This window comes from Falco naumanni, chromosome 11 (assembly GCF_017639655.2).
Source record: "Falco naumanni isolate bFalNau1 chromosome 11, bFalNau1.pat, whole genome shotgun sequence".
NCBI classification, from domain to species: Eukaryota; Metazoa; Chordata; class Aves; order Falconiformes; family Falconidae; genus Falco; species Falco naumanni.
Genome location: NC_054064.1, coordinates 15,081,925 through 15,109,777, shown reverse-complemented (window position 1 = coordinate 15,109,777; position 27,853 = coordinate 15,081,925). Strand labels below are relative to the sequence as shown.

The following is a 27,853-nucleotide window of genomic DNA, read 5'->3' as shown; positions in this document are numbered from 1 at the left end:
TAGTCCTCCTGGCCACACTGTTTCTGGTGCAAGCCAGGATCCTACTGGCCGCCTTGGCCACCTGGGCACACTGCTGGCTCATATTCAGCTGGCTTTCAGCCAGCACCCCCAGGTCCTTTTCCTCCAGACAGCTTGGCAGCCAGTCTTCCACAAGCCTGGAGCATTGTGTGGGGTTGTTGTGACCCAAGTGCAGGACCTGGCAGTTCTTTTTGTTGAACCCCATGCAACTGGCCTCGGCCCATGGGTTCAGCCTGTCCAGATCTCCCTGCAGAGCCTTCCTATCCTCAAGCAGATCAACACTCCCTTGAAAATGGAAGACAGACAGAAAACATACCTGGTGGAGATGATATGCTACATTATGTTGAAAACTACTCTTTCAAGTCTCTCATTATGGAACAAATACTTGCTATGATATAAAGATTTAAATAATAAAATAATTATATGTTACAAAAGTCACTGACCTTTTTCATGCCTTAAAACAAAGAGTTTTGTTGTTGTTTGTTTTTTTCAAATAAAAACCGAGATTTTTCATTACTATCAGGGACTTCAGTAGGCAAAATACAACACGAAGAAGAGGCAGAACATACGTCAATCAAATGCCTCTCCTTGGCCAGCACAGGTAGGCAGCATTGCCCCTGTCCTCTGAGGATAGCAGGCTGATTACAAACTGATGAGAGGTATTATACCTACTTATTTGTTTGATTGTTTATTTTTCCTTAGGAAATAAAAAACCCTTTACCAATGCCAGAAGACACAGGTTTTATTACAACTTCATAAGCCCTTGGAGTACCCAGGGGACTTGATCCTGCCTAGCATCAGAAATGTTCAATAGATTGAGACTTGAGAGGCAAACTTAACGTCTTCTTCAAGAAGAAGCCTGGTGCTAAGTTTCAAGCAATGCAGTAGCTTTGGAAGTTCCCAGCAGAAACAATTCAGACCTTCTTGATCCCAGTCATCCACCAATGGGGAAAAAACACAGTGGGGAAAAACCCCACAAGTCTTGAATACTGAGCTACATTCTCACTTGCAATATACTGTACCAATACGGTAGTTTAAAGTCTTTTAGCACGTACTTCAGCAGCTCAAAATGTGCCTTTAGGTAAAGATGATCCAGGTCCATTAAAAAACAGCCAACAGAACCAAGGTGAATCATTTCAAACAGATGACACTGAGCCTGAATCTTGAAACTGTATGAATGGTCTTTATCAAACTCTCTATCAACAAAAAAACCCAGATTTAAAAGGAAAGCAAACTCTCATACCTTTGGTTAGTAGATTACTTAAAAGCAAATCTTTGTATCTATGGTTACTAGGTGTAATAAAAATGAATTTGGGTCACAATTCTCCCCATTCTGTGCACTGTAAAGTAAAATTAATTTTTAATTTGCATTATATTATATTACATTGCAGTTCTTTAGAAATTTAATATCAGATTTAAACCACAGAGCCTAAATATTACGAAGAAAAAATAGCTGATACATTATTTTTGATTAATGAATTACTGATGAAGTCTGTGCTGCTAAACCCCAAAATCTAAGCAACATCACCCTCCCTCCCTCTGTAAATACATTCTTGGAAGACAGCTGACATTGTTATCTCCCTGACTGTTAAAATTAATAAAGCTAATGACAAAAGAAGTCAATGACAGCAAATAGCAGACTTGGGTGAAAAAGCATTACATAAGGGAATTGGTCTGCAAAAGTTCAGGCACAGTAGATGATCAATCCAATGCTGCAGGAAGTAACTAGATAAGAAAGTTTGGGGATTAAGAAAAAACCACTGAAAACAATTCTTTGTTAAGACATTTTCTGCATAACGTGTATGCTGCCTAGTACTGGTGATCAAAGTACTTTATATATATAATCATCTGCACTGACAAACAGTCCAGGGAAACGGACAGGTTATACACAATTCATTTGCATTGCATTCCTTCTGATTGCAATTATTCTATATGTTCTTTCGCTCTCCCACCTGTAGGTGGCCACCATAAGCTATACTTATCAAATAACTCATTAGCAGGGTTTTCAATACTGTCATATCGAGATAATTAGCAATTTATTTAAATAACCAATTTCTGTGGAAATAATTGCCATGGAATGCCCTGAACCTACTTTTTATAAACTATAATAAAAGTGTTAAGATAATCCCTGACATTTGCAAATGCCATTAGTTCACCTTTCCTTTTGATAGTGCTATGGCATTATGTTTAAACAATTACCCGATAACGTGGCAGTTTAATGAAACAGTGTAGCAGGCACATCCTTCAAAATGGCCAAAGAATGCATTTACATGCAAAAGAAAACCCCATGAATAGACATGTTTTAGAGAGAAAGACTATCCAAGCTGTTAGGAGGTCTCCAAATCGGGGACACGATATTCAGCGTGCTAAAAAATACGGGAAGTGCCCAAAGAGCAAGTTCAAGATGGACCTTGCCATGGCTTTAATTCCGCAAAGTGCAACACATCTCAGGATCCAGAGAAGACTCTCTTCACTGCTCCCTATCTATTTTGCAGCCTGGTCAGTCCTTCAGTCCATTATTACTCACACATTAATAGCCATTTGCCAAATTCACTAATAATAATGTGCTATTTCTTTTAATTATTCATTTACCAAATGGAGCATTCAAAGGAATATTCACTTTATGAGGTGTCCCTACAAGAGTTAGCCTACATCTTCAAAGTAATGGCTACCTTATGTTTTATTTTATGGATAATTTGTGAAGGGTGACATGCCAGCACTGCCAAATCAATGGCAAAGGTTCTGCTGACTATGACTACAGTGAAGTCAGGCCTTTACCCGAACACTTTAGAATAAAAGTAATGATTCTGCAGATGTGAAACAATTTCTATGTCACTCTGCCATCACTGGCTCTTGAAACCCTATCAACTGATTGCATTCTACCAATATTTGTTAGCATATTGTGACTACCTATGCCAAGGCTGGTGTTAATATTTTCTTTGATACTTATTTCCCCTTCCTTTTTATTTCAAAGCTTACTTCTCCTTTGAATCTATTTGGGATAGCTATGGGCTTGAGTCCAACCCATGACTGGGAAAAAGTACTAATAATTTTGCTTTATGTTTCCTTTGAAAAAAAAAAAAAATGTACCCAAATAGAAAAAAAAAAAGTGGAACTTTGACAAGCACAGAGAAAAATCAGTGTCCTTTTTAGGATTTATTTTGACCATTTATGAATTGATACTAATGATTATTTATGCCCTTTCAACTGCAAGTTCATAAACTCACCAGAGTTCTCATTCAATAAATGTTTAGCAGTCATCAGAGACTTCTCTCAATTAAAAAGGTTAGAATCCGAGAGGGTGAAAATATTAAATTTTTCTTATCTGTAAATATTATTTATCCAGGAAGACCTGGGGGGATTTTCACTCATATCGAACTTCAGTAGGAAAAATCAAGAGGACAGATACAAATTGTTTTGCAATTGCTGCAAGAGCTGGTTAAACATTTTCTAATAAAGCCATTCTCTCCCTGAAAACTACAGATCCACTAAAAATTGCTACTTCTGGTGATCTGCATGAAAGTTAGCAAAACATCTTCTGTTGCAGTTTATCAGATGTTCATTACTTAATTTCATTCATTCTTTCTATTTTGGTTTGACTTGAAGCTGGAAATTGTTTTGCACAGTGCTCTTTGTCTCACAGGTGCTCTTTAGTTGGCTTGGTATGCCCTTTCTTTTTCCTGACTGCTTTGCTAACCCTCCCCCATCATGACTTAAGAGTCTGAGTCACCTGGTTTGGTGCCACACTGCTGAGCACAGTGTGCAGCTGAAGGAGGTCCTGCACCTTTTGCACTGCACTCCTCCGCTGGGCCAGGACAAAACTTGCCTTTTACTGAGACATTGGTAGTGCTAATAAACCAATACAAATAATGATAAAAGAATAATAATAAAATAATAAAAGTAGTGGTAACAACTGGGGTATGCACCCAATGTAACACAAGCAAAAAGACATGTGAATTAGACCAGCATAAAAGCCAAGGGGACAGCCCATCTAAGAAATATTGCCCACAGTTACCAGACTAGACCACTGCAGCCATCACAGGGGGACAAATGAATTCCTGCCAAATTCTGCCCAGCAATCCTTCCCCCCCAAAAGATGTGAATGCTTCACTTTAACACACGGTAGGTCTCACTGTCCATTTATTTCAGTGCAGAGACAAATGTGTTTAACTCAAAATCTAGTAGAAGTGTTTGTGGCTATTTACCGAGAAGCTTACAGGTTTGTTCAAAGGCAGCCTTGTCTCTGTCAGCCTCAGAGGCACCACTACCTTTCTTTCAGTGGGTTTTAACCTCCTTAATAACAACAGCTACCATGGCCAACATGACCCTGATGCCAGAAAGCAGGACGTGTATGTGAGTCTACATGTCTGTGCCTGTACTTCAGCGCATACATAATTCTAATCACACAAAGGCAATTTTAGTATATCTAAGGATACACTGGAAGAGTGGTGACTGGCTGCTGAGCAGAATGCTGAGGCTCCTACAGTGTATTTAAAAATTAAGAACATTAATGACAAATGCAGTACAACAACTTTTCAGGTTATTTAAAAAATCTGAAGCATACTATGAACTGTTTAATAAACATTCGTCTAAGAAGTTCATTACAGAAAGGGAAGCTCGGTTTATCAAAGCACAGCAAACTAAAGAAACCAGATCTAGAAAGCTCAGATGAAGTACTTACTTCTCCATTTACATAACTCAGGATCACTCTTATCCTCTTTTGAGGTTTCTTTATTTTATTTTGTCTGACTCTATTTTATCTATCTCATCCAGTTGCTACTATCTAGCATGGATATATTAAAAATATTATGGTTCAAACACAAAATTTTTGTGAAACAAATGTCTCTATTTCAGCAGAAAACACTGTGTTTGCCTGTGCAAGTGTGTGGTGTGTGTCTACACACACATCTACCATATTATTATTACATATCCATATAATCTGTGTGAGTATATATATACACGCACACTCAGTAGATATATTTCCATATTCGCATATACATAAAACAGTGGATGACACGTCCCCTGATAAAACCTGTTATTTCAACACTTCAAGTGAAAAGTGTTAAAATAAATGGCTCATCACATACAATGTGTTAAAATAAATGTTTATTTCAACACTATGTGTATCATAGCCATTTATTTCAACACTTCCCATTTCTCAAGACTCACACAACCAAGAGTAGGAGAACTGATAGCTATATCTAAGGTAGTTGAAGCACACAGCCCTACTTGCCATAGGATGAGTAGGAAGCTATTTGACACTTCTTTTTCTCCCAGCAATAAATGGAAACTACCTACCTGGCATGTTCGTGGGGATCTGGATATGTCTGTAAGCTGGTGGGCTGTATAATCATTTGGAAAGAAGAAGGGCCATGCCAGAGTCTGTTGAGATATTTGGAAAGCAAGCTGCTGCTACTGGGGTAGGGTTGGGAAAAGAAAAGTATGGGAGCTTTTGACAATTTCACTTTGCAATTTTGCAGTTCGACACAAAGGGATCTGGGAAGACAGAGACTCATGTGAACAAGAGCATAAACTAGAGCTGTTCATACTGAAGGCTGGAAGGGATGTGATTTTTGCAGGACCAGTTATAATCTGTGATCAAATTATGAGTTAGGAGAGAACAGCTGTGTTCTTGCTCTATCCTCCTGAAAATAGTTTTCTTGGAGGATTCCTCAGCTTCCAAGACTTGCCGTATTTTAATACAGAACCTGAAGGATCTTAGGAGCAAAAGTTTTCCAACTTCAGGTGATCTCTGAAGTACAAATACAGTCATTGAGAGCTTCATGTTGGTGCATTTAGATTAGTGTCAGCATCTGAACTTGCTCCTACAAGCTAAGGTTGGACATTACATTATATGTCAGCGTTAAAGTAGCATCAGTTTCTTTCCCTGCCTTATTTTGTGAGGAAAGCACATGAAGGTCCCATTCTCTGGTAGTTCCCAGTGGAGCTGGAGGGCACTATCCTTTCTAGACTGGTCTATAAGGGACAGAGGCAGGATGAGGATGAAGAAATTTAAATAATGCATAAAATATGCACAAAACCTCCACAAACTTTGAGTTCCCTCTAAGCAATATTTACCACCAACTTGCCTGCGATGTTTTCTTACAGCTTTCCTCCTTTGAAAAACTCTCAAAGCATGATTAGAGATCGCCTAGGTCCTAGCAAGACAGTGTGGCCTTAAGAAGATAAACACTTGGTAGGGGGTTCTCTTTTCTTTTTCTTGTACTTTTCTTCCCTGAAATTGCAGATCTGTGTGCTGGTTTGGACAGAGCACAAATCCACAAATTAAACTAATGAAACTTTTGCAAAGACTTTGCAAACAGCACACCCTGTCAGAAGACTGTTTTGCACCCAGACAATGAAAAATTGAGACCACAGTTTCATCAACCCACAAATAAATTCACTGCCTCAAGCCAAGCCACTGCACAGTGCCAGTCGCCCAAATTCAAACATCTCTCTTCCTGTAAAGTTATCTTTCCCCCGTGTCACCTTTGGCAGATAAAACACTATAATCATTTTGTAGCAGAACAGTGTACAATGCAATGGAGGTTCTCAAGAAAAAAAAATATGTTTTCACCCTTTCACTTTCTTCAGATGTGATTAGTTCCAGAAAGAGGAGGTATCATCACTCCTTTGAAGGCACTATAGGTTATAAGATTGGTCCTCAGAAGTTGGCAACATGTAATAAAAGTGCTTTATTCCTAAACATCAATCAGTTTCAAGAATGGCAGTTGCTCACAGAATGGTAATAATGAAAATATTCGGCTATTAACTGCCGTAGACACTAAAACACTGTATGACAGACATGCAGTGCTCATTACACAAGAACACTTTCTTATAATTACGGTTTTATAACTAGGTACCATAAGTTTCTAAATGTTTAGTTTCTTACACTTTGGTATTTTTATAATGAAATTTACATAACAATACTTAGTTTTCCATGAAGGAAAAGCTTCCCCCACAACAGAAAGTTGATACCTTGACTTTAGCTGAGACCCTGGCTGTGGATGGATTTTAAACAAAGGCTTTTTCTTCTGTTCTTTCTTTTTAATAACCTTCGCAATTGCAGGAAGTTCCATTCCATTTCTTCAGCTGAGAATGTACAGCAAGCTGAAGATTTAATGCCTTAATGGAAAGCAAAATACTAGCATGTCCATGCTGTGTAAACTATTTGTGGCATAAAGGAAGCACAAACCTTATTCGCAGAGGCCTTTACTAGCCTTGGATATATTATCAAGGGTTGGCAATTAAAACATGGCTATATCAGTCCTGCTTGTGACGAGCAATACAACTCAATGCTGATTTCAAGACAAAATTAAACACATGTAACATAACATTGTTTTCTGCATTAATAAAAAATAACAGCATTAATAGGCCTAAATACTCATTTGTCTGATGTATTCAAAGCAACATAAGGGGATGTGAGGGAATTTAGTACAATGCTCTGTCAGGTCATTTTAATTGTTATCCAATGAGGGCAGCTCAGAGGGTAAGAGACTTAACTTACATACTTACTCATCCCCTCGGCTTCCATTGAAGAAACATGGCAGCAACACAACTCCTAAACTGCATTCACTGGTCTTCAGTGATCGAAGTAAAGGTCAATTAACAGAAAGCCAGGGGCCCAAAAAGAGTATGTTGATTTTAAAATACTGATCAGAATACATACACTGCTGCTGCTGCTAGACACACACCAGCAACACCTGGCACTTACGCAATGGCTCTAGGAGAAGATAACCAAATGCTATACAAAGGTTTAATATCTTTATCTAAAAGAAGAGAAAGGGTGCAACAGGAGGCCTGGAAGTCTGTGTGTGAAGAAGCAGTCCCACCTGAGCAGAAAAAACAGCAGTCAGCCCTCCTGGTCACACATCTCTCATCCCTTGTCCCAGGATGTCATATTGCCTTTTTCTCGAAAACTGTTGGTAATTTAAAGTGTACCTTTTCAGAAGTATGCTTTCTAAATCAACTCAAGCAGTCTCCTCTTAGAAGTAAATTACATACTAATGTCCTGGGCACCTTATTCTGTGTATTTTCATGGATCAAATTTTATGCCCATTCAAACCACAGCCTCAAGCATGGGAATATCACTGCTCACAGAAGCATACAGGACTGTTGTTGACTGTTGCTGTCACCCATAAAGGAATTATGTTCTTCCTTCCTGTTTTTCTTTAATCTAAAATAACACAAATCTGAAAGAACTGATTCACTCTGGGGGTAGAATCTTCGGGCAAAACTGGGTTGATTCCCTGTTCTTCTTGGTCACACAGAATTACTAGGAATTCTGAAAGTTATTTTAAGCAATCAATGTACATATGAAAATAAAGAGATCCCATTTGCATGAGCTATCGCTGACATAATACTGTGTATGGAAAGCTCAAAAAGGAAGACTCACAAAGGCATGAATGTTCCATGTGAAACTCTAACACATCTGTTCAGCACTGAAAAGCCAGCATTTAAGTCCAAAGCACTAGAGAGCAGAGACAAGTGCATTTTTGGAATCAAAACAAATGCTGGTAATTTAAGAAAATACTATGAAGCACACAAAGACTGTACAATGCCATATGTTGCACAATGCATCTGGTAATCAACTTAGTGTATATGCCAAATTTACTAGAAGCCCAAATAGGCTTAAGTTCTTTATTCAGAAATTCAAAAAGTAAAATAAACATGGTGCACTTACGATGAGAAAAAAAAGTTATTTTTTCTTTTTACCTACAGAACACAAAATTAATCTCCTACATTATGAATACATATCGAAGCTTCACTTTTGATCAACAGCCTTCACAGACTCACAGTTTTAGGACATGGTGTGTTCTACAGTATAAAAGATGTGATTTTAAAGTTACTTTACACTCGGTTTTTACCTCTGTCTTAAAGGTTTGAAGTCATGAAGGTTTTATGCTGTCATTTGTGATTCTATACACCATACATTACTGAAGATGTCATCAAACAGATGCACAACAACCTTGCATGTATTGCGGTCCTAAATCAAATACGAATCCAGAGCTAGAATATTAAAAATACAGTAGAAATTCCTAATTCAAGTAGACAGTATCACCTATAAAGACAAAATAAATGGTGTAGGATAATAGTTTTCAGAGTTGGGTTACAGTGTCAATACAGAGACTCGAGCTGTGTTAACTCACCAAGCTTGATCTTGCTTGCCAGAGCATGCTTGTCAATATTTAGCTCCCAGGGAGCATGTCACGAGTCTTTACAAAAACTAGCTTAAATACAAAATACTATAGCAGCTGCTGTGATCCTTTTTCTAACACTGAGATTAAATTGCTGAAATTTGTTTTGAGCTTTTTAAACCAGAAGATGTGTGCCATATACCTACTGTAACAAGAATATGAGAAAGAGCATTAAGGGATTGCAATGCTGTTATTAGGGCTTATTAAAATACAGAAAAACACCAGATGCCTTACATTAACTGATTGGAAGATATTTTAATGTCAAGCATACAAATATCGCTTTCTCCTATGATATCAGATTAGAAAATGGACTGGGCTAAAATAAGACACATCTGTGTTTGGTTTTTTTTTTTTAAAAAAAAAGTCTAACCTGCACCAGAAAAAATGGAACTATTTACTTCCCTAACCACTGGAACTTCATCACAAAATGTAGGCACACACTATCTCAGACCTTTGACACAGGTACCTAGATTAGGAATATACTGACCTCAAATTTCTGATGCAGTCAATGGAGCAAGAAAGGAACCCCACCTCTGAGAACATCCATCTCCTTACAGTGATGAGACAGAAGCTTAACAGTCTCCTAATGTAAGCGCCTGAAGTTCAGCAGGATAACTCTTAGCTGTACATGCTTAGCACATCTGCTCACAGCTGCCCGTGAGATCCCCGACAGTGAATGCATATCACCAACTGTATCTTAACAAGTCCTTGGCCTATTTGGGGACAGTCCAGAAGGGCTCTCAGACACAGAGGTGTCCTGGTGGTAACAGCAGCTCAGGAAAGCAACACAGGTACCGTAAGCAGAAGAGAGCACCACTACTACCTGCCTTCTCTGCCCAGCAAACCTTCTGCTCAGTGAGTCTTACTTATAAAGAACAGAGAGAAATAGCAAAGGACATCAGAGACAGCCCTGCAAGAATCACAAATTTGGAAAAGAGATTGTAAGAGTGACGATTTTCCTTTATTTTTGAAACCCTTTTATGACCCCACACTATCTGACTTTGATAGTAAGCTGGGGGTGTTCTCAGAAATAAAGAGCCTAAAAGAAAAGAAAAATAGAGATCGGAAACAAATTTGTGTGCCAGCCCCATGAAGGAGGGAATTTCTTCCTAAAATTCCCCTCAACAAGGTGGAGCAAGACTTGGGGTGACTTCCCTGCCTCTGGTAGTGTTTACCTCCTCTCTGGATACCTGTCAAGAACTGATATTTTAACGTGTTTTTATGAACAACAAAGATGCAAGCAACCTTTCCATTATTTAAATAAACCAGATTGTACCATACAGCAGGCTTTTCCAAAATATTTCTTAGGGAAAGTAAATTGCCACCAGATCCTCCTTAAATGTCTGAATTCTTCAAATCCCACCTTCAATAACTTCTGAAGAAGCTGCTCAATTTGTAAGAAAAAGCAACCAATTCTTAAAAGCCTTGTCTGGCAATACTTTCTTCACAAATGCTCCTGATGCACTGAATTTATCAGGGCCTAGAATTAGATTTCTCTGAGTACTCCCTATTAAAATCTAAGCAGCTCTTGAGTAGGCATATCTCCAAAAATCGGTGAAAATACTGCCAAAGCCAGTGTATTCAATAGGCAGGCAGCTGACATGGCATTAACAGTATAAGCACAGCAATAACTGACAGGGAGTAAGATAAGCTCAGCCCAACCAAAATGTGGACTGGAGTAATCATACATTCTTTTGAAAACCAACAGGTCACCCAATAGGGCCATGAAACATATGTAAATGGCCAAACACAACCATAACACAGTTAAGCATGTCTTCATCGGCATGCCTGCTTGCAAAAAACCTCACCGCCTTCTCCTCATTTCGAGCTACCTGTAACAATGTTCTTCACAGCATCAGCATTACCTCGGCGCTGAGTCAGGTGTGGCAGCATACATTCTATGGACAGATCTCATGTCATTAAAAACACCCTCTCTATGTATCTGCCACAGCTGTGCAATGGATTTCTCATTCTGAAACAGTGGGACACCGTGCTCAACAGTTCTCACTCAGCTTTCGCTTAACCCAAATAATGGTGGCTCAGTCCCTGACCATGAGTTCCTTTTAGATTTAGACAGGACTTAGTAAAGACTATTATACAGTGAATGTTAATAGGGAAGACATTTGCAATTACCTGGCAAGGGAGAAACTACAAATTGATCACGAATTGGAAAATCAAATTACTACAGCAGGTTTCCTAAAAGATTTTGTAGGATACGTTTGTATCTCCTGTGTGTGAGGAGGTTATCTGTACAGCTCATTCTATGCAATGGTGTGCTTGCATGAAAAGGCACATTAAAATGCAGATCCCTTAGCTGACTACTATATATTAGATGCATTCTTTTGAAAGGTAAAAAAAATGTTCTTATGGTTGTGAAATACTTTCATAAATGCTTCTGGCAATAACTCATCAGGGATGAGTGAAATACAAACCCAGGATCTACCCAGTTAAACAAATCTGCTCTATTTTGTGTTCTGTATTTTATGTGTGAAGATGGCAATAGGATTTATTCATCATTCAAGTAGAATACTAAAAAATACAGAATGTTAGCAGGATTTAGGTAAATAAAGATCTATTTGCTATGGTGAGTTCATCATAAATCATAGTTAACCAGTGATAGAACTTTCAAAAGCTACTCCTACATGGAAGCAGGACAGCAGCAATAACTGCCTAAGCATGTCCTTTTGGTGCTGCTGGATGTAAAGTGATGTCCTGGATTTAATGTTGTTCCAAGGATATTTATTTTTTTTTAACCACCCATATCTGATTGTCAAAATATCCTGCAACTGGATTATGGTCAGCAAACACAGTTTCATGTAACTCTGAAACCTTCTCTTCAAGCCACTTTATGACCCATTTCTAAAACACATCAACCCAGTGTTTTGCAGGTAGGGAGAACAGTGGGAGTGCCAACATCCTCACAGGGATGCCTAAGCCATTGAAACTACTGAAGCCACCGAACCAGGTGGAGGAGCTAGCACACAATAGAGAAGCTGGGGTTTATTTTCAGCAGTGGTAGTATCCCCAGACTGATGGCAGAACCCAATAGTCAGTTGGTCTATGCTGCAAGCACAGCTGTCCCACAGAGAGGAGGAAGAACAGGAGGAGGCTCCATGGTAACAAATTTTAAAAATAACTCTTTTTTCTATTTATGTTAACTCATATTTTGATGTTAAATGTATTGCATTTCCCCCCCTCCCAAATGTAAAAATGTGTTTTTTCTTCAAGTAAGATGAGAATATGTCTTCCACTGAATACAGATGGACTCTACAAACAGTATATGCCATTTGGTGACTACAGCAAATCAATACGCAAAGTAAGATATGGGAAAAAAAGAACATGCTTAAGACACACCAGGTCAGTACTGAGGGGTTTTAACCTCTACTGATACAATTATTAATCAGAATTGTTTGCAAACTCTGGCAGATTCTTGGGTTTTTTGGGGGAACTACAATTAGAACGTCTGCTCTGTAAGTGACAGGTCCAGTTTATAGTTTCCACGGAAGATGGCTGCCTCATTGATCACTCTCAAGTACCACCTGTATTACAAACCCTGCTGTTGCTTTGGGTATGGAATAACAATCCAGCAGAAAAGATAATTATGGGCCATGCACCATCAACAGCAGGGAGCTTGTAACATCAACATGCATTCACATGGATCTGGACCCTATTCCTTTATTAGGTCTTTCCTCTGCCTCATGTATTGAAGCTCCCTAAACTCTCATAATCTGTATTCAAGTTGAATCCATCACATATGTACACAGCAACAAAGCTTTGCAGACCTCCAGGCCAACTTGAACACTACCACCTGAAATTATCTTCTTTGTGCTCCAGCCCATGACCCATGATGCTTAACCACTTAGAATTACTGCTTCTGTACAAAATGTACTTCTGCATTGCCTGCAACACTGAGAGCAGAAAGCTAGGTCCCTCTAACTTGTGCAATTGTTGGAGACTGGTTGGCAAGCCAGAGTGACACTTCTAACCAGTCACTGACCAGCCACTTGGATATCATAAGGCACACAGTTCTCACAGTTTATACAAACTTTTGCAGTCAGTAGTAGCCTTTCAATTGTATGAAAGGCTGAGGAGTTATACTGCATGCCATCACAGTCTCTAGTCCTTGTTCAAGTTGCACTTGGAAGTCAGAAGACATTTTGACTTCATTTTTATTATCTGGGGAGAAAGGTGAGCAAGATCAGACTTAGAGCTGTTGAGACTTAACGGAAAACAAACCTAGCAGTAGACTTCACCAGGGCTTTTCTTAATTTTTATTATTTTAATTAGCATCTATTTGAAATTCTTGATAGTATTTTAATTCCTGTGTTAGAACCAACTGAAAAGTACTTAAATGCCAAGTATTCTTCAAATAAGTAATTCATAGGATACTTTAAGCAGTTATATTTAAATGACCTCCAAAATGAATTGTAGTAAGTTTTTTTATGCTAGAAATACATCAGTTTTCAACAAGTTAATCTCCAAAAGACATGAAACAAAAATATTCTGATATAATTTTTTTTTTTGAGCATTTGCTTAAAATTGGAAGAGGCAATCATAAGAGAAAGAGACACCTTCTCCCCTAGATCTGACAGAAATGAAGACAATCAACTTGTGCTGGCAAAGACAACACCAATGCGTTCATTCTTGCTGATATTACTAGAAGGAGAAATTTTCTGTTCCTGAGTGACATCTCTTCATGAGGTCAGTTTGCATGTGGTACATTCACCTCTACCCATTACTGTTACCAAATTCAAATACAAGCCACTGCTCCACCAGCCTGCTTTAAAATGCTTTGACATCTCTTTTACTTTCTCTATTCATTTTTAGTCTTTGTTAATCAGAAGTTGCTAACTGCAAGAGCACTCCTTACTTAATCACATTAATCCATACCATTATATAAACGGATTTCCCATTTCATCTACCTATCATTCATCAATATCAAGATTAAAACCACATATTCTTTCACCCATGCTCGGGCAAGCTAGGCCACAGTCATTCTCTATTATTTTTACCATATTATGTCTGAGTAGAATTTATGGTTTTATCTGAATCACTCTCTGACATTCACCTTTGGTAGCCATCAGTAAGACTCCATAGCTTAACAGTTATCTGTTTATTAAAAAACCCTTCTCATCTGGGAAATGAATTCTTTCAACTGGACATATTCCACATGTGCTTTGATGTGAACAGTAAATCCAGAGTGTTCAACAACAGTACTTTAATCTATTTACAGGCTATTAAACCAGGAGAATATAGTTGACTGCATTTCTAAACCCCTGTACAGACCAGCAACAGTTAACGATAATTTGATGGTTTTCTAGGAGTTTGGAACAAATACTTGGCTTTTAGTCTGAGAGCAATGCTGGACATTTCTGTCTGATGCTTGGGGGATTCAGCCAACTAACAGATACATTTGGTGAAGAATCTCATTCTAGTCATGCCCTCCTTTCCTAATTTCCCTTTTCACTGTTTTGTCGTCTTTGCCTGTTCCTCAGGGAACCGAGTGATTGATAGCCTAATCCAATGACTGTATTACAGCTGCCTCAACTTGGACTCTTTTCCTTATCATTAGCAGTTAGCCTATGGTTAAATTCACAGCTCACTGCTTGGTACAGCCCCTGAGATTTAAGGGTCTGGCCTTTAGAAAATATTTAACATAAAATTGAAATCTTGACATACTGAGAATTCAGTTCTCTGCAAGGCTTCTTTAATTAATCCAATGTACTGTACCATTGTTCTATATGAGGCTGTGACATGGTGAACTGTTACTGAAGCTCACAGAGATGTGTAATTCTAAATTAAACACTCACTTATGTGTACCTACACTGCATTTGTTTCCCAAGTACATATGCATGAATGTGCAAATTTAAATTCAATCCATAACAATAATAAAACACAAACCAATTACGCTTCAAGAGCAAAGACTTTTCATTTGTTTCAAGCCTGGAATGAGCTTTTTTACAAAGTAAGAGAAAACACAGCTTTGTTCAAATGCTATGTGTAAAGACTCATGCTTCATTCTTTTTCCATGACTCATTTAATCTTTAGGTGAATGAAATCAATTATGATCATTTTTAATCACCTACAAATGGCACCTCTACTAAAAGTGTAAAGTGTTTTCTTTGTGGGAAAGAAATTGGCTAAAAAATATTAAAACTGGACAAAAATATGCTTAGTTCTCTGACCTTATCTGGAGAATAATACTTATTTTTAAATAGCTATGGGAAGGATGTAGACCTTGATCTATGCTGTAAACCTTTGCCCTACTTCCAGTCAGTCGATGAGCTGCAAGCTTCTATGAAAATGGCAGCTGAGTCCCAGATGAAAAATTATGCATCTCATAAACTGCTATTCTGCTGAAATGTCAAGCTATGGCAGGGCTGTACCTCAAACTCAGCACTTGGCATTTTCCTTCTGTCTGCTTTGTTGCCATGAAGCAAACATGAACAGTGAGGATTTGTGTAGGGCAGGTAGCAGGCGAGCTCCCTGTCAAAAATCTATTATTAGGGCTCTGATCTCTCCTGCACAGACCAGCGATGGCAGAACACTAAGAGAAATCAGACTGCTGCAAGGACACGATGGAAAACAGAGGACTCTTTGTGAATCCTGACATAATATATGCAAATAAGGGCTTTTAATGGCTGAGCTACATTTAACAGAAATAATAAAACAAAATTAAAATTGTGCTATGGCATATATTTGGTTTTTACTCCTACCCACACTGTTTTATAAATATACGTTAATGTAAATAGTCTTTAACTCTTGGTAAATATTTATACTAAACAGAAGTGCTTATGCATCTATACATTTTGTTTTGTTTCCAGTGATGGGCAGCTTTCCTTCAATTCTATTGACCAAAATCCACACTGTGCAGTCACTGAGAGAACTGTGATTAGGAAACTGAATGATCTTGGGTTTCCTTTTTTTCCCCCCACTTTTCTTTTAATGATGTGTCACAAAATTAAAATTAAAAGGCAGTCATTATTATTATACGTTCAACTTTTCCTCTTTCAATATAATTCATACATTTCAGATGAAAATATATATCCCTATTAATAATGTCAATTATTCACATAATGTACACATTTTAATTGAATAACACCTGCAAAGCATTCTTTTAAAGGTCACAATTGCTTTTGGACAGTGTTTTTTTGTAAAAACAGACATCTCCACTAACTTACTTCAAAAGTAACTAAAATTAACTGCCTCTGCTGGTTTCCAACAATTATCCATTCCCATATTTAATGACTGAATCTGCTATCTAGGTATTTTCCTTCTGACATTGCTTGTGGTCAGTTATGAAATTATAACATAAAACTTTCTGAAGCTCTCTTGCTCTGGAAAACATACAAGCATATGTACTTGAACATGCTGTACAATATATTCATGCAAATAATGCCAAAATACTGCCGAACGTAATAACTGAACAAAGCAATAAAAGCACATAGACATGAGGTGTTTGAACTACTGCTGTAAAATACTGCAGTATTTTTGAAACAAAGCATTAAAAGAATACATAGTGAGTGCACTATAGAGAGATTTGCTTTTAACCTAAGTTTTTTGCCAAGTCCAATGTATGGTTCTATAAATTTATCCCCTAAGGATCTGGCTTCCAGACAAAAACAAAGAAACAGATGACAAAGAACAAAAAACCATGGAAATTCAAACAGAAGCTCTGGTCTACTTTGCCTGGAATAGATATCCTATTGTGCTGCAATGTGATGTGTTTTATAAAACACATCTGGAATATGGAAGCTCATGAAAAAACTTCCTTTTTAAAAAAAATTTAAAATACATTTAAAGGACACAAATCTTGGGGAAGCACGTAGCTGCAGACAGTGTATTAATACTTCTCTGGGAAACCCGGCATCTTATTCTATTATCTATAAAATCCATATTTTTAAAATAATTTGTACTTCTACAGACTAAAACATCTTCTTCAGAGCCAGAGGTCATTATGCTTTGTGAGGATGCAAAAACAGCATTAGCTGGTTTTTAAGAAAAAAATACTCAGCATTGCACATATATAGGAAGAAGGCAGGGTAAATTCTCATGTATTCTATATTCTCAAACCTGAAATATTGCTGGATCAATTCTAAAAGCTTCTTAATGGAAATCAAACTATGTCTTTAATCCTGCAAACACCTGTGACAGTTACACAGTTTGGGAAGCTACATCTTAATTTTAGTATTTTTGTTTTGTCATAAGGGCTTACTCAACCATATTTTGGAGGCTTCATTAGGACATTTCCACGTTTTGAGTTATGGGTAGCTCCTGAAACTTATAAAAAATGAAGACTGGGACCCTCTAAGCACAATGCCCTCTCATGTAACGAGGCCACAGAAATCTGCAGGGCTACCACAGCCTTGAGGCTCAGCTGAGGTTCCATGGTGCCAATTAGGAATGAATTTTCTTTAGAAAACAACAACTTGTCAAAATTAAATTTTTCCTGCAAATAATTTTTGGCACCAGGATAGAGGTAGAAGGTGAATTAAAAACAGAGAGATTTTACCACATGCCATAGTCGGAGGCTAAATTTGGAATCCAGGGGACCCAGCTGGGACCTAGGCTCACAACTGGGATTTAAACATGGCTCTCCTCAGTAAGGCTCGTGTGCCGGTCAGCAGGCTGTGCTAGTATGAGTGTGAGCCCTGTGAGAGCTGTTTCACTTTGTATTAATAATTCAATATTTGCAGGGAAGTAGAGAAGAGAGAATCTAATCCTACAGTCTAGTAGTCAAACATCCACCTGGGATACTGGGATCCTTTCCCTGTCAGAACGACCCAACAAACAGGAGGTTAGGAAGGAGGGAACAGCAATGCCTCTTACAGCTTAGCAATTTTCAGCTGAGCAAATTAGATCAAAACAGGAAGGTCACTGCCCGAGCACCGGCTGGGAAGAAAACACTGACTGTGCCAACTCAAAGCTAAATGGGGGTTTTAAAGTAATCTCATTAAGTCTCTCCTCCTTTGAAAGATTAAAAAAAAAAAAAAAAAGTTTAAAAAAAACAGAGACATTAAGTCTGTTCTCAAAACATCTCAGGATCTGGCAATTATGTTGTTAAAGTTTTTATTATTATTATTTTTATGTACGTTAGACAAAGAATAGGAAACTACCTGTCATTTACTAATTTAAAAGGAATTGAAAATTAATTCCCTTTTCAATGTCTCCATTTTCTGGAAAAATGAGGACAATCCTCCTGTATACAACTGCTTCCACACAAGGCAGATGAGGAGGGGAGAGGAGGTCAAGGGGAAGCTGTGTATGGAAAATGTTTCTTTAGTACGTGGCCATGTAGGAGCACATTTTTGATCAGCGGAGGTCAGGGAAGACTGTAAGTCAAAATGTCAGGCTGCTGCCAGGCCAGGGCATTAACATACCTTCATTATTTGCTCTCTGACGGAAACCTCCATCAAACTCTGAGGAGTGAGTTTACACTCACCTGGAGGAGGCAACCTGCATTGTATTAAGAAACGTGTGGACACAGCGAATGTATAAAACACTGAAAATCAGCTGTCCTTTAAGAGCGACTTCCTTGCCATGGGATGCAGGCCGCAGAGCTGCCGGCCCCTTGCACCCGCAGCCCCCAGCTGCCCGGGCCGCCATGCAGCCCTCCTCCCCCCAGGCCCTGCCGCTGCGCCCCAGCCAGGCCTCAGCTTCCAGCAAAGCAGAGACAGGGTTGGCCTGCGGCCTTGCTTCGGGGTGTAAGGGCCGACCTTCGCCTCCTGCAGCGGCTGACCTCCGGCGTCCCGCTGCCCTGCTCCTCTCAGGCCCGGCTGTCCCTCAGCTCTCAGGGGAGCGGATGAGGTGCAGGGTGCAGAGGACAGGGCACATTTCTCTACGTGATGTCAAGGCAGAAGAAATGTGTGCCTGCTGCTGCCAGTGGGCACAGCAGCTTCGACTTTTCACTCTCTGAAGGAAAAGCACCCTTTCAGACAGAGCGACATGCTAGCAGGCAATGCTGCTGGAAGCAGGGAGAGTTTCCTGTGATTTATGTGTAAAAAGAACAGGAAAAAACATAAGCCAGCCCAGACTGATCTAAAATCTAGCTTAATCCAGCACTCCAGAAATACTCCATTGCAAGTAATTCCTCACCAGCTGGGTGACGCTGAGGGTGACCAGCTTTGAGCCCAGCTACGCTTCAGACCTCCCCAGCAGACCTGGTGGAGGGGACCCTGTGCTGAGACACCCCCCCCAGGGCCTGGGGCCAGCTCCCCCCCACCCAGGGTCATGCAGCACCGTGAGCACCGCACCCCGCGGGACCGGGACCCCTGCTGCACCTGCTGGACCCCCGCGCCCAACGAGCGTCACTTCTAGTCTAGAGAAGAACTAAAATCTGTGCCACTGGAAATAATCCAGAAAGCAAGATACAGCTTGGCAATGCACTGTTATCTGCTCTAGGCTTGTGCACTTGTGAACATCATAAACCAGCTGTGCTTTGGTAAAATACAGGGAAAACGGACCAGACTTACTGCTTCTGTAATAGTGCCCTCACTTGAAAAATGAATTCTCTCTTGAGAGGAATGATTTGAAAAAACAACAAAAATTGACTCTACCAGATAATAAAATAGAACAAGAAGTTTAAGCACATCAAAACAGAAAACTAATACTTTACACTATGAAGCAACTTTCTTGCCAGGACTACAGAGCACTGCCCAAGAAGCCTGCCGGCATATAAGTGGTGTTACTGCCATTTCACAGACAGAAGAAATAAAAGCATGGAAAGGTCAAGTGTCTGGCTGCAAGCCACGTGTCTCAGCCCTGGCACGGCCGGGAACCGACCTCAGAAGTATGGCCACCCTGCCCCTTGCTCTGACAAGACAACACGCTCTCCCATATTTTTTTTTTTCTTCTTGTAAGCATGCTAGCTCTTTTGATTTAAAATTGCTTTCCAGCTTTTGTAAATTTGTATACCACTATACCCTGATCGCTGAGCAGAAAGTATTGCAGTATGTTGCAGAGCCTATTGACTTTATTGGCTCTGTGGCTTTCTTTTGCGCAGTGAGTTGTGGGATTGGGACCTAGTGCTGCCAATTATCACCAAGAAACCTTTATATATATATTTGTCTGCAACACTATGCTGTTTCAAGACATAATAAATTGAACACACTTCCAGTGGTTTTCATATTTTTTAAATAACTAGATTTACGTCATAGACAATGGTGCATCCTAAAATGAAATTTTCTACCTCATGTAGATACATGTAAAACTTCAGGGAAAAAATTACATTTTTATACTTACACATATGCAGACATATATATATATAAAATAAAATAAAATAAACAAAGAACTTTTCCTCAGCTCCCACTTATAACAGAATTATAAACCAGAGAAATGCCGGTACGTTTGCCCTCATAGCTGAGCATACAGGTGCCACTGCAATTTACACTACATACATGTTTCAAATTTGTGACTTAAGAGACACACTTTTTATAATGCAGTCATTTTATAGATTTTATTAGACAGACTTATGGTAGGAAGGAATATTCAGAAATTGCAACTTAAATGAGAAAATGTGAATGGTGTTACTTATATAAAATACTACTGCAATAGTTCTTTTATTAATTTTTAATGCACAGCACCCAGTGTGACCTCCTTTATTCTTTTCCTGTCAACATGGCAGGCTAGAGAAATTGAAATGAGCTGTAGCTGTTCTCTTCTTGTTCCCCTCTTCTTCCCATTTTGCATAATATAGAAATATAACATCTTATTGGACTGTCACTGTGAAATAATCATTATGCAACAGGCATAAGGATTTTTTCTGATTCTTATCATTTCCTTACTTTTCAGTGTTCTCTAAAATATTCCAAATTCCATGTAGTTATCTAAGGCAGTAAGTCAATTTTCCACCAAATACATTCGTCTCAACTAAAGTTTGTTTAGAAGTTATCTTGTGCTACATTTCTTATGGTTCTCTAAGGGTAACACCAGTCGCATAAAATAAAGCATTTTTTGCCTGTCTGGTCTCCTCTCATTACGTTTTTGGGGTGAGGTAGGAGGCGGGTCTGATAAAATACTGTTTGACTCAATCAGGAGGATGCTATTACTTCTGTTATGTATATTTACTGCTACCTCTATCACCAAGGAGACTAATCTCCATACCAGTAAAGTCAAGAAGCTCTCAGTATTGTCTTTGCAGGGTCAAGTTCATGTTGTCACAGCAACAGAGTGCACAGGGTCAATAGATTAATATATTAGTGTGCACAGGCACTGAACTGGAGTGTAAAAGTTTTGCTGCTGGTTTTAAAATTAAACTGTGAAGCAGGACTTGGAAATATGGCCTACACAAGATATTCTTATATATCTCAAGGAATAGGCTACAAAAATACGCATATATTTGCCTAATACAGTCTATCATTTTGACTACAGTGGGAAGAGGAGGAAATAACCTCCTTGGAAGAGGTGTGCTCAGGGGGAAGGAGGAAGGAAGGCTGGAGTTCAGGCTATGAAACATACACTGCATTTGGATTGTTGATATTTCCCCCTGCGATGCCCTTTCATTAGCCTCTGTCTAACGCGGGGCCTGACAATTGTGACAGAATGAAAAATTTGAGGAAAAGCGAGGGTCACGAGAGATGAGATTTCCTTCCCTCTCCAGTGACCCCATCACAGTATTCTGATGCGGCGCTTTACTATTAAGGAAAGGGCAACCCAAGAGCCTTCACACTTAATCTGTTCCATCTGTCATGACTATTAGAAACATTGACCAGCAGTGAGCTTTAAGGACTCAGTGCGACTGCAGACATGATATTCTAGCCCACTACAAGGACCTCCTGATGTTTTGAAAGCCTCCAAGGAAGCACCATGCATCAAAAAGGGCAACACCTACCTGACATGCCACCATATGTGGTCCTCAGTCCTCTACCAACTGCCGGCCAAGGTGTGCTGTCTGCTTTCAGTCCCATCAGTCCTGACACAGTGTTGGTGGCTGTAACACCATCTGCACCACCTGTGAAATAAAAGGTCAGTCACTTTTTGTTAAATCATGTGTATAAGAACAGGAGAGGAAAAATACAACAATAAAAAAATATCTGTGAAACTGTGAAATAACTAGAAATGCAAATAAACAGCTGAAAACAGGAAGCAACAAACTGTAAAGGGATGCACAGAAGGGTCCTTAAGACCAATCCTGGGCTGACAAATTTAACACTAGCTTCAAGGCAGGCTGCACCACTTGAAAGAGCTGCAAGGGCTATAAGACAGCACATGGGAAACATTGGGGCTGACAGGCAGATCTCTGCCCTTCAGCTGTGTGGGACAGAACCTGCTACAGTGGTCGTTCAACACCTGGAGGTACCCCAGCATTGGGTCAGCTTCTCCAAGCTTGTGAGGAGCCAGATGAAATGAAGCAACAGAGAAATTATGACCACGATTCTAAGTGATGGATGCATACACCTACTTGCAAACTTAATTTCCTGCCATGTTGTATTTTAAGTTATACGGAAATAAATAAATACACACACACACCTTCAAATGGTGTATTTCCATTTTCTCAGGACACACACATAATTTTAACTACTAAACATAGGAACAGGGGAATTTACAGTGCATAACAAACGCATAAATATGATAAAAATAGGAGTGTGCATAGAAACACACAAACATGATTTAATGTTAACAGTCTCATATACTTCTCTTCATATATCACTATATTCTAGAAGAACGGACAAAAATTGATCACCGTGTTTATTCTAAATACATCAAATGAACTATTTTCATATTAGTTTCTGTTGATATTTTTTATTATTCCAGCAACTCCCCTACATTACCCCACTCTGTAAATTAGTAAATCTGCACAGCTTGTGCACTGGAGTCGGTTACCTTCCTGCGCAGCCATTGCAATATTCACAATATCAGTGACATTTGGGGTCAGCTTGGCAAAGAAAGGAATCTGAACAGCTTGTCTAACCCAGCGACAGATGTTCCGTACCAGTTCTGGATCCTGTTCAAATAGGTCAGATAAATATAAAACATAATTAAAAGTAATACGAACAAAAGGTATATCAAGGAAATAGAAAACTTTGCTATAATGGCTATATTGCGATTTTGTGATATTACACATCAGGACTGGACAACAACTCATTAGTTAATTTATTTCAGACACACCAAGTAGCTGCAAATCCATTACAGAAAGGTCAGTTCATGGAAAAAGAAAAATTTGCACTTTTTTTTTTTTTTTCCCCAAAAGACAAAGATATCACAAAACGTTCCCTTCACAGACAGGGAAAAACATAATTTTGGATGACAGAGACTTTCTTTACCCATTTATTTTAAAAACAAGGATAAGTTGAGGTTGCAGGGCTATCAGAATGCAATTCAGCGTTTCTGAACTCTCTTCTGACTTCAAAGAGTAATTTGGGATGGCCATGGTGTAAATGAAAGATCAAAATCTTCCCTGTTAAAGCCAGAAATCGAAATCTTCAAGCCTTGGCTTCTACCGATTTCCAGGCATTTGCTTCCCTTATGGAATACGTCTCATGTAGACAGTAATCAACTATCATTTCTATTGAAAACAGCTCAGTGGAACTAACATTCTGCATCTGGCACACGCAGTGGTTATTGTTAAATATAATGCTCAGAGTACGGGTTACTGTTTTGTTCTGTTGGCTATTGATAATGTTCTTCAACAAATACCTTAAAATTTGCAATACTGGTGCACGTAAAACATTGTCCTGGTTTCAGCTAGGACAGAGTTAATTTTCTTCTTAGTAGTTGGTGCAGGCTGTGTTTGGATTTAGTATAAGGTGTTGATAACACACTGATGGTCTCAGTTGCTGCTGGGTGATGTTTACACTAAGTCAAGGACTTCTCAGTTTCTCAGGCCCTGCCAGCGAGAGGGCTGGAGGGGCACGGGAAGCTGGGAGGGGACACAGCCAGGACAGCTGACCCGAACTAGCCAAAGGGACATTCCATACCATAGAACATCACGCTGGGTATATACAGCTGGGGGAGCTGGCCAGGGCCTGCCCGACGGCCACTGGGGTCTGGCTGGGCACCGGTCAGCAGGCGGTGAGCAGTTGTGTTGTGCATCACTTATATTTTGTATTTTACTCCTCTCTACTTCTCTCTCCTTCACATTGCAATTGTTGTTATTATTATTGTAATAATATTATATTTTAATTATTAAATTGTTCTTATCTCAAGCCACAATTTTAGCTTTTTCCTGATTCCCCTCTCCATCCCTCTGCGGTGGGGGGAGTGAGCAAGTGGCTGCATGGGGCTCAGTTGCCGGCTGGGGTTAAACCATGCCAAACACAGTGCGTGATCTGGTTAAAAATTGAACGGCGCTTTTACAAGATTTAGTGCAAGTATAACCTGTGGGTAGGCTAATTGGTACTGCAGCAATTATTTACATTTACTAAATCTTTATCACTCTCTCAGATAATTAAGTCTGTCATATACGAATAATTTTCTCCCATTTGGATATTGTAAAAACTCAGAAAGCTGCATTGCTGTGTACTAACTGAAAATAGGATGAAGCTTAGTTTAAGCAACAACTAAATGAAGCTTAGTTTAAAACAATCCTATGGACACCAAGGTTGTCAGTCTAGTGAACGCACAGGAAATATCTCCTTGGTTTTTCCTTTTTACACCAATGGTTAAATACAAACAAAAAAATGCCACAGGCTGTGTTCCTAGAAAGTACACAGTGCTTGACATGAATAGTAAAACCCTGAGACTTCGCTGTGCCATTCCAATAAAAATGGTGATCTCCCCGCCCATGCAGCTGCCATGAAATATGTATGAACGCTGCACTGGCAGTATGAAAGTAGTTGCATCTTTGACTTTCATTTCTGTTTTGAATTTCCTTGAGGTCCAACACAGAAATGAGAGACCTTCTAGAAGACATGAATTGTATATCCTTTATGTTAATTCTTCTCCTTAGAAATCCCTGTAATAATGTTCAGGATGTTGGCACCACATAACTCATTATACTGACTTCGTCATGCTTGCAGTGCTGCCATAAAAATTCTTACTCCAACACACACTAAGGCTTTAAAAACATACAATTATCTTAATCCACATAGAATAACTTATTGGGAGATCTCTTTTATTCATACAGCCCCAATTGCTAACCTACCTAAGACAATTTAACTAGTTTGTCTTTCTTAATAAATAATAATTTTACCTTTTTTTTCCCCCAAAAGTAAGTAAAGACCTTCATTTTCCATCAGTTCTGCTTTTCCCATAACAAGATTAATTCAATGAATGCAATGGAAGGGTCTTCAATTTCCCAAGCTAGTAAACAGTTTAAATATCTGATTGTACAGCACATGTTTAGACAAAGCCCTTTTGAAAAGCTCACTTGTATCAATCTTGGAAAGCTGCCCATTTTCAGTACCCATAAAACCACAGGTAACTTAATAGGAAAATAAATTGAAAACTCAACTGAAGGAGGTGAAATCTTTGACTTCACTTAATATTAAAAGGAGGAAAACAGAAATGTTTAGTGAGGAAACGTAAAAAATAAAAAAAGTTAGCACGGTGTTTTGCTGCATAGTGAGACAGTCACTGACAGGATCCAGGAAAGTGTTGAATTTTACACAAAAAATTAGAATTTCCATTCAATTTGACATTTTTGGATTGAAACAATTATTTCTAAAGCTGATTTTTTTCCTGTAATCTTTTAACTAATCCATTTGGTCATTAAATAAGTATCATAATGCCGCATACCTTAAAAAAAATTTGCTGTTTACCCTTATGCCACCCCCAAAACACACATGACAGAGCTTGATGCTTCCCTTTTTAGTGTGTCCTACAGTGTAGCTGTACTGGAGCATCCAGCTGATCCACCTCCCTCCTCCTCCCTCTGCTCTGCCTCCTCCTGGTGCAGCAGCCAACACCAGGGAGCCAGCTGAGCCTGTCCTCTCTCTCCTCGCTGTAGCCACATCGCAAGTGTCCAGTGGCCACAGCCACCAATTGCCTGAGATTTCCTGCTGCCAGAGGAATTTCCATGCCATGAAGTTACTGCATGAGAATACCAGAGCTTTCATGCTCTACAGACAACTAACATATTCTCAAAGAGGGATAATATCCCCACCTGTTTTTATCTGTCATATCACATTTTCTTCTTTAGATTGTTAAGTTATTCACTCATTTATAAAATACATGATTTCCTAATATATCTGCACAGAGAACATAGAAAAATGCATCATGAGACATCAGGTGGTTGAAAACAGAAGATATTAATGTCACTGGACAGCTAATTTTCATATGAAATCAATGAACTACAGTTATAGAATCCAGGGTAAGTTTACTGGATGGTGTACTGTCTCTCCATAGAAGTTTACCTTTGCACTGAGAACAATTTGCAGAGGTCACACAAGATCACTACTGTCAAGAAAGATTTGAGTGATTAGTAATCGAGAACTCACTCCTGAGTGTAATCACTGACTAAAGAAATTATGCCAATTTGAAATGCAGTTCAAAACTCAAGATTTCTGAGACTATTAATTTATTATACTCAGCAAAGTTTTAAACTCAAGTGCAAATTTAACTAGGTGAGCAGCCTTATAGCAAAAACTGGCTTTAAAGAGGCTATGGACAGGCTTCATTTTGCCTAATTCATTTTGCTCATTCAGGGTCTCCCATCTACTTGGATTTCTGAAAGACTGACCCCAATTTACAAATTGCATTTACTAATTCTTAGCAGAGATCAGATTTATAAAACATTCAAAAATGAGCATATAACTTGTAAAAGAATGACTCTTGAGGCCCATAAATCACATTACAAAAAATACCTGTCACTGCTAATACAACATAAATATTTTTTTTAACCAAATCCAACTTCATGAAAGTGCCTGCAGCTTTTATCATTGATAACGTGGTTGATAGAATATTTTCTAAATGGCTTGATATGTAAAATGTTATTAGCTGTAAAAACAGCTGGGCATTTACATTTGCAAAACCAACAACATGAACTAACTAAAATATTATTCTGCTTAATGCAGTACAGGATTTTAACGCCTTTGGATCAAAGTCTATCATGCTGCTATAAATTATCTTCTTCTATCACACATAACTAGGTTTGTTGGTTCTCTCATTAATGATGATACAGTGTGATTGTTACAGAATGTGTAGCATAATTTTGCTCTGTGTGTCAATCCAGAAGAATGAACAAATGTTTCAATGGACTGTAACATCCATTGGTAGCACACTTCATTTATCTGCTGTATTTTATTTTTTTTAAAACAAACACCATCTAAATAAAAGCATGGTGAAATTATCATCAACTAAAACATAATATTGATTCATGCACTATACCTACAGGAATCTGTTGGTAATGTAATACCATATAAAGACTCTTTTGGTATGAGATGTACATCAGCGTGTCTTCTGTCTTCCCGTTCTTAATCTAATATTGCTTGTTTATTCCAAAGGCACAGGAGATTTGAACGTTACAGGGGCTGTCTTTTTACTTCCCTAAGCAGCAGTACAGAACCATTTTTCCTGAATATTCATTATAGCCTTGGGCTAGATGGAGCTTTTAATCCTAACTACTCATTGCCAATGGGTAGATATACTAGAGGAAAAACAACTATTCACCTTTTTTTCTAAATGATCACATGATAAGCTTAACTACAACCATAACTATAAGAATAAGTCCTCAGAAATTAAAGCAGCAAGTTGTCTACTGA

At 38.8% G+C, this 27,853-nt stretch overlaps 1 protein-coding gene across 1 annotated transcript in view; it reads right to left on the bottom strand.

Moving 5' to 3' along the window:
* Positions 1-27,853, bottom strand: part of DPYD (dihydropyrimidine dehydrogenase) — a 367,931-nt gene that overhangs the window by 76,574 nt on the left and 263,504 nt on the right. The window contains exons 17-18 of the mRNA XM_040610420.1: positions 23,037-23,157; positions 22,045-22,164 (exon numbers count right to left, since the gene is read on the bottom strand). Of these exons, the coding sequence (XP_040466354.1) occupies positions 22,045-22,164; positions 23,037-23,157 (241 nt within the window). The remainder of the gene's footprint in view (positions 1-22,044; positions 22,165-23,036; positions 23,158-27,853) is intronic.